Source organism: Notothenia rossii (genome assembly GCF_949606895.1).
Source record: "Notothenia rossii genome assembly, chromosome: 2".
Classification (NCBI taxonomy): Eukaryota; Metazoa; Chordata; class Actinopteri; order Perciformes; family Nototheniidae; genus Notothenia; species Notothenia rossii.
In genome coordinates this window covers 94,540,344-94,548,225 of record NC_136904.1, presented here as the reverse complement: position 1 = coordinate 94,548,225, position 7,882 = coordinate 94,540,344, and the positions used below count along the sequence as shown (strand labels likewise).

General features: G+C 36.5%; 1 protein-coding gene across 1 annotated transcript; it reads left to right on the top strand.

Annotated features, from left to right (window-relative positions):
* The first annotated feature begins 997 nt into the window (after positions 1 to 997).
* LOC307030545 (macrophage mannose receptor 1-like) lies at positions 998 to 4,482 on the top strand. Its single transcript, XM_079667042.1, has 6 exons — positions 998 to 1,028; positions 1,794 to 1,834; positions 2,047 to 2,448; positions 2,782 to 2,915; positions 2,991 to 3,186; positions 3,638 to 4,482. The coding sequence occupies exons 2-6, from the start codon at positions 1,801 to 1,803 to the stop codon at positions 3,973 to 3,975; spliced, it is 1,104 nt and encodes a 367-aa protein (XP_079523168.1). The 5' UTR covers positions 998 to 1,028; positions 1,794 to 1,800; the 3' UTR covers positions 3,976 to 4,482.
* Positions 4,483 to 7,882: the final 3,400 nt, after the last annotated feature.

The following is a 7,882-nucleotide window of genomic DNA, read 5'->3' as shown; positions in this document are numbered from 1 at the left end:
AAAGAAGTCTGAGGTACATTTTTTATGAAAAACATTGTTTTTATTATATTTCTTAATATTTGTTGGAATTTGTTTAAGTTACAACATTTGTTCCATACTCACTTATTACATTATATCACTGAAAAAAAGCACAGTAACTTAGTATTTTACATTAATTGCATTATCATAGATTTGTTATTTTGGAGGTGGGCCACAGGGGGTCCAAGCTCCGCATCACAGGCCCCTGTTGGCCCCCCCTAGAAGTGCCCATGCCTACACCCAATACAAGTTTAAACTACACACTCCTTCACGTGCGCTTCACTCTGCATCGACCAATCAGCTCGCTCCTTCCCCAGTGTGAGTGGGACCCAGGTACCCGTCTACAGAAACGAGCCTGTTTGCTATCCTCACTCTAAATTGGTGCAACGAGCTCCCTGCTGATATCAGGACAAGGGTTGTCAGCGCTTACAGTACTTTAATACTTATCTGCCTTTTGTTCATGTATGGATACAAAAATTGAAACTGACCATGTGAAGGTTTAAGAAAATTCAGTAAAACTTGCTCACATAGAATGTGTCCAAAATCCCTCCTATGTTACATGTCTATATAATATTTTAGAAACCCTTTCTCTTGTTGCTATATAAACTGTTAATTAAATGTTTGTTATCACTATCTTTCTTGTAGAACTCGGGTAGTAATAACTCATCGTTTCAGATAAAGTGTTCTGAAACAATTTCAAATATAGACATTATAATGAATATATAAATATAATTAATATTATTAGTGGATATTTTTGCCGAACAACTTTCTCTCATTTGTTAGAAAGTCAACAGGGCAGTGTGTATTTGCTGTGACATCATGTAAAGGATATTCTTAGCAACAATGGATCCTGTCTCAACCATGATAGAAATCTTGCCGTTGGATTTTAATATTCAAATGTTTGTCCAAAGGTGGCTCAAAGAGAGCAGCGACCTCGTGGATATCTGAGTCCTCACCAGCACATCGAGAGAGACAGAGAGAGAAGCAGCTGACAGGACGACTCAGGCGAAGTAAGTGTGATTCTGTTCAGTCATTTTCATATCATGTTTATTGTGTGTGCAGAGTGCAATATTTTGCTCAACATATATTTCACATATTTTAGTTTAGGGAATTAGTCTTATTTATTTGTCAGACTAACCATGAAATCAGGTACTTTATAAAAAGTGATGTGTGCAGACGAAACCCCACTATGTTTATGTTTAATCAAATAACCTGAATGGTTCATCTTAGATTTGTATTGCTATGTTTATATACACAGCCATCTGATTCTCAGTTAAATGACACCATCAATTATGTTTTAATAGGGAAAGTTCACACGTTAAACAAAGAAAATAATGCAAACTCTAAACATGTGCTTATAAAAGAAACAATGGGAAACTTAATAATTCATTATTCTCAATGTTTTATTTCCATTCTGGTTGAATAGCCCATAAAGTCTAACCCACTCCTGAAACATAGGCCTTTGATAGCAGCAGAACATTGACAGGTGAATAAACAAAATAATAAAAGATTATTATCGAACCAGCAGAATATAAATATTATAGACTCCACACAAAGACAAAACAATGTCATCACTGTATTGCACTCTATTGTTAAGGTGTTATAGTTACTGTTGAAGTTTGGCGCATCACATTATTTGTGTTTTATTCAAATGAGATATTTTCATGTGATAAAAAAAGAAATGTCACAATGTGAGCCTGTTCGTGCTGTTGATGCTCAACATTTGCATTTTTCCACTACAGATTTGCTCCCTCATTTGTTGTTTCATCTAACAGAGCAAAGATGCAGTGGAGTCTGTTTGTGCTCATTCTGATGGGTAAGTGGATTATAAATTAAATCACATCTGGAGTCATGAAACAGCTCACTCTTCATATCAATAAAAAGTGGAATAAGTGAACTCAGACCCCGTTAAGATGAAGGGGATGATGTAAGAGGTGGGGTTGATTCTAGTACTCATGAGTTTGATTTAATGATCAGATGCTTGTCATACTGTCAGCTCCATCACTGCAGAATTGTCTCTGTTTTTAGGTCAGTGTTCCTTCTTCACATGTCACCTCTATGAGTACCACTTCATTCCTGAGGAAAAGACCTGGGAGGAAGCCCAGAGTTACTGCAGAGAGAATTACACTGACCTGGCCACAGTGCCTGACATGAGAGGCGTGGAGAGACTGACTAACTCTCCACAGACTACAGACGCCTGGATTGGACTGAGGAGCATCAATGAAAGAGATATCAAAGAGTGGCACTGGTCTCTGCCGGGGGAGAAGTACAATCCTACAGAATGTAATCCAGGATGTGCGCCAGAATGGGTTCCAATTGAGCCGAACAATGCAGGTGATGATCCTGAGAACTGTGTGGTGATTAATCCCTCCAAAAAATGGTACGATGACCATTGTTCTAAGACCCCTAAAAAGTTTATCTGCTACAATGGTGAGTATATGTCACTATGAACGCTATATACATTATATCATACTGTGTAACAATAGTTGAAAGATAACTCATGTTGTAGAGTTACATTTAATTAAAAGAAATGTTGCTTTTTACTTTTCACATAACATTATTGGTAACTTTGATGATACAATTGTACTTGTTTGAATACATGGTAATGGTAAATTAAAGGCCTATTTTTTATTATGCAATCTACATTATTATACCAAACACTTTAATCAATCTGAAACTTAAGTGAGATCGTGTTCATATTTGTTTTACTTTTTTTTTTAAATGATTTAAAAACTTGTAAAATGTGTCTTTTCATTCTCACAGAAACAGGGCCACAGAAATACATTGTAATTGATGAAAATAAGAACTGGCTTCAGGCTCAGAGCTACTGCAGAGAAAATCACACTGACCTGGTCAGTGGAATCACACAGATCAATTCAACAGAATTCAAGAACCAGGTCAAAAAACTCAAGGAACGGGTTGATGCATTAAACAAACAGGCTGACACTGATCACGATGGAACCAAGAAACAGCATGTCTCTTCTAACTTGTGGATCGGCCTGTTCAGAGAGACCTGGAGTTGGTCAGATGGGAAGAATTTCTCTTTCAGACACTGGGATCCGGACTCATTTAAAGATAAAGCCTCAAAGACTTGTGCTATGACTACGAAAAATGGAAAATGGAGCTCCGACCCCTGCACAGAGAAAAAACCCTTCTACTGCTATGACGGTGAGTTTTTCAAAAGTCTATAAGTAAAGTATTCTTATTTCATGTCTTCAGTTATATATTTGTACATTCATGTTGAATATCCTTTAGTTGTGAAATGATATTGAATATACACAGAATTACCGATCTGGATTCTCTCCTTAATCTTACGATAGACTGTGAATTTAATATTGTTACTACTTAAAGTTTGAATATCATTTAGTCATGTTTTTGTCCTTAAGACGCATCTTTTTAACCTGGCTTTTACATAAGGTGCCACGTCATTTCTGGATTTATATTTCCTCACCATTGGTTTTTATTCCATTTGTATCTTATTTACTTCTTTTTTGTGGGGACTTTTATTTATTTAAAAAACATTATAGATTATTGTGAAAAAGGTTCTATATTATTACAGTTGAGTTTTTCTGAAATAAATAGTTACCCTAACTAAAAGAAATATCCATTTCAATTACAGACATAGTGATCCTGATCAAAGAGAGTAAGACTTGGGATGAGGCCCTGACTTACTGCAGAACGAACCACCATGACCTGGTCTCCATCACTGACCGTCACCAGCAGAGATGGGTCCAAGAGAGAGCCAAGATGGCCGACACTGAGTTCGTCTGGCTGGGAATGCGCTACACCTGCACTCTGGATCTGTGGTTCTGGGTCATTGAGCGTCTGGTCTGCTATGACAACTGGGCCCAACCAGGAATGGATGCGCAGTGTGGCATGGCTGCAGTCATGAAGAAAGATGGAGAGTGGTACAAAAAGGCTGACAATGAAAAGTTTAATTTCATCTGCGCTAAGTAAACCCATTGGTATATTTACTGCAACAAGCTCACTCTTCTCTAATATGTATCTGCTCTCTGGGTTTATTGAATGGCTCTAGTTCAAATATAGAAATCACAGCCTGAAGAGGGGATAAACTAAATTACTAACAGATTACTAACTGAGGTTGAGAAAAAGGGGCGACACTAAATTCAACATACATGTGCCTCTGTGAACATCTGAATTACTTTATGATATGGACTTGTTGTAGTAGTTATTGATATAATGCATGTATATTTATCCTCTCAAAGTGTGAAACCTGTAATCATCATTTGAATTGTTGTTGTGTCCTATTATATGTTTATGAGAAACAATATATAAAAATACAAATCTATAATGTTTTGCTTTTCACAAATATGTTACGTTATGGTTGAAATGTGGTGATGGTTATAATATGTGTATCACTATTTTGTCATATTTACCTTTTGTGGAGTTTTAACTGGATGTTTAAATGTCTAAAGCTGAATAAACGATCTGACCCAAAAACAAGGTGTGGTTCTTTCGTCCACTGGCTTTAAATAGTCATGTTTTACATTTACCTAAGAGGTGCTTATTTGAAAGTAAAACACATATATAATCTATGGGTTTATAATTGTATAAACTTGTAAATTGATGGAGATATTTTTGTTGGTCTAGTTTTCTTTTAAAGGTCACCTAGCATGCTATTTGTAGGCAATAGCATAGGTCTCAGATATATAACAATAAATACAAAATATGTCTATGAAGTGTTTTTCTCAAAATACCAAACAGATCACCCATTCTAGCCATGCCTCATATCCCTCTATTTCACTTCCTGCTTCAAAAGTGCTGATTTTCCGTATAAAGCTTTAAAATATTTATATATTGTCTTGTGTATTGCTTGGAGGGGGGTTCGGGGGCACCAAATCATAATCTCGTCTAGGGCACCAAAATGTCTAGGGCCGGCCCTGCAACAACCAATACATTGAGGCAGTTGGAATAGAAGTAGCTGCAGTGGTGGTTCTAGACTAATTTTACTGGCGGGGCCGTGATGGGGCCAATCATTTCATGAGAGGCACATTTAATGCAAGAAGAATTAGAATTTAAATGTTTTTGTTTAAAGTCATGGCGCATGAAAAAGCATAAAATACCATTATTGGTGTATTATTAAAAGTGCGGTGTGTCATTTATTTCAGAAACACTTTTAGTTATATTCCATGGAATGCTATTAACATCCCGATAGCGATGAATACATTAAGTGCTTTGAAAATAAATACATAAAAACATTTCATCTGTGGAAGCCGTAGCGCTGTAAAAAGCACGACCAATCATCTGAGCCTGCTAAAGTAACTGGATGGCCTACCTGCCTGTCAGCCTTCCATCTCTGCACAAACTTATCTCGTGCCCTCATTGGTCATGTGTGCGTTCGTGTGTGTTGGAGGAGGGGCTCTGAAAGGAAGTCTGAAGGAAGGGGCAGATTTTTTCCGGTTGTGTGTTTTCAAATTCTAGCGCACTCGAGCTGGTTTCTCCAAAATGACCTACCCCACCTTTAAGTAACTAAGTTTGTGTCAATGACTTTGTTATCATTTTATTATATTGTTTTAGTGACTTTGGCCCAAGATACAGAAGAATAAAATACGTTTGGGATAATAAATACATTATTTAGGTTTTATTTAATTTATTGATACTTGTTGGTAATTGTTTTAGTCACAATATTTGTTTCAGTAACTTACTTATTAAATTAAATTACTGAGAAAATGCACAGTAACTTAGTATTTTACATTAATTTAATTATCAAAGATTGTTATTGTTCACTTGACATTGACACAAGAACCTGTTCCTTTTCAAATCTGCACACATTTGAATGCCTAGCTTCCAGTTTCTTCGACCAAAGCCTTGTGATTTTAAATACATTATATAACTGTTGTGCTTTCCCTCTTTACCAAGCCAGTCTGATTGAATGATTGTACAGAGTTTTGTTCTCCGTGTTAAACAAATAACCCTTTTTTGCTAACCCCTCAACCTTCTATGACCTGAAAGCATAAAGGACCAATACAAAATATAGACATAATGGTCCAAGCAATGCATTACTGCCCAAATAAAGCTTTAGTGGCAGGCGATTCCAAACTTTTGAATGTGATCAGAAATATGTGCTTTGGATGTATTAGTGATTCAGATAAATACAAAGTGTATCCACCAGAGAGCAGCAACAAATGTTTTTTTAACAAACTAGCTGTCCTGAGATTCATACGTTAAAATTGTAATAAAACAACAAGTGAACTCTTATTTTTGTATGTCCTGTGGGCAAAAGACAAACATTACATTTACAATTTTTCTAGCTTCTTAGATTTTTTAATCAATTAACAGCACTAACTTCAACACATTCATTACCATCATGGGCATATCTCAATGAAACGGGATCATATTTTCCCAAACATGACACAAATTGGCTCTCACACCGGCCCCTAATTGTTAGCGACAGGCTAACAATTTCCACAAAAAACACAATCATACAGAATGTAAGCCAGAATGACATTCAACTAAGCCGAACAACGCAGGTGACGATCCTGATAACTGTGTGGTAATCGCAGACTAAAGAAATAAGTAGCGATTACCATTGTTCTGGTAGACTTAAATGTATCTGCTACAATGGTGAGTATATGTCACTATTAACGCTATACCAATGATATCATACTGTGTAACAATAGTTGACAGATAACTAATGTGTCTCCATTACTTCAGAAGTTTCCATCACACCAAGCTCTGAGTCACAGGGGCCCTGGCACCTGTGGGCCCCCCTAAAAACCGCCCATGCCTAATGTCATGGCGCATGAACAAACTTAAAATACCATTATTGGTGTTTGATTAAGTAACAGAGTGTGTGTCAATTACTTTGTTACTATTTTATTTTATATTTTTAGTTACTTTGGCCCAAGATAGAGAATAATAAAAGAAGTCTGAGGTACATTTTTTATGAAAAACATTGTTTTTATTATATTTCTTAATATTTGTTGGAATTTGTTTAAGTTACAACATTTGTTCCATACTCACTTATTACATTATATCACTGAAAAAAAGCACAGTAACTTAGTATTTTACATTAATTGCATTATCATAGATTTGTTATTTTGGAGGTGGGCCACAGGGGGTCCAAGCTCCGCATCACAGGCCCCTGTTGGCCCCCCCTAGAAGTGCCCATGCCTACACCCAATACAAGTTTAAACTACACACTCCTTCACGTGCGCTTCACTCTGCATCGACCAATCAGCTCGCTCCTTCCCCAGTGTGAGTGGGACCCAGGTACCCGTCTACAGAAACGAGCCTGTTCGCTATCCTCACTCTAAATTGGTGCAACGAGCTCCCTGCTGATATCAGGACAAGGGTTGTCAGCGCTTACAGTACTTTAATACTTATCTGCCTTTTGTTCATGTATGGATACAAAAATTGAAACTGACCATGTGAAGGTTTAAGAAAATTCAGTAAAACTTGCTCACATAGAATGTGTCCAAAATCCCTCCTATGTTACATGTCTATATAATATTTTAGAAACCCTTTCTCTTGTTGCTATATAAACTGTTAATTAAATTTTTGTTATCACTATCTTTCTTGTAGAACTCGGGTAGTAATAACTCATCGTTTCAGATAAAGTGTTCTGAAACAATTTCAAATATAGACATTATAATGAATATATAAATATAATTAATATTATTAGTGGATATTTTTGCCGAACAACTTTCTCTCATTTGTTAGAAAGTCAACAGGGCAGTGTGTATTTGCTGTGACATCATGTAAAGGATATTCTTAGCAACAATGGATCCTGTCTCAACCATGATAGAAATCTTGCCGTTGGATTTTAATATTCAAATGTTTGTCCAAAGGTGGCTCAAAGAGAGCAGCGACCTCGTGGATATCTGAGTCCTCACCAGCACAT

Excerpts from the sequence above, each read along its gene's own strand:
- LOC307030545 (XM_079667042.1), top strand. The coding sequence starts at position 1,801 with ATGCAGTGGAGTCTGTTTGTGCTCATTCTGATGG. Across the intron at positions 2,916-2,990 it reads CAACAGAATTCAAGAACCAG|CATGTCTCTTCTAACTTGTG; the intron begins GTCAAAAAACTC and ends ACCAAGAAACAG. Across the intron at positions 3,187-3,637 it reads ACCCTTCTACTGCTATGACG|ACATAGTGATCCTGATCAAA; the intron begins GTGAGTTTTTCA and ends TTTCAATTACAG.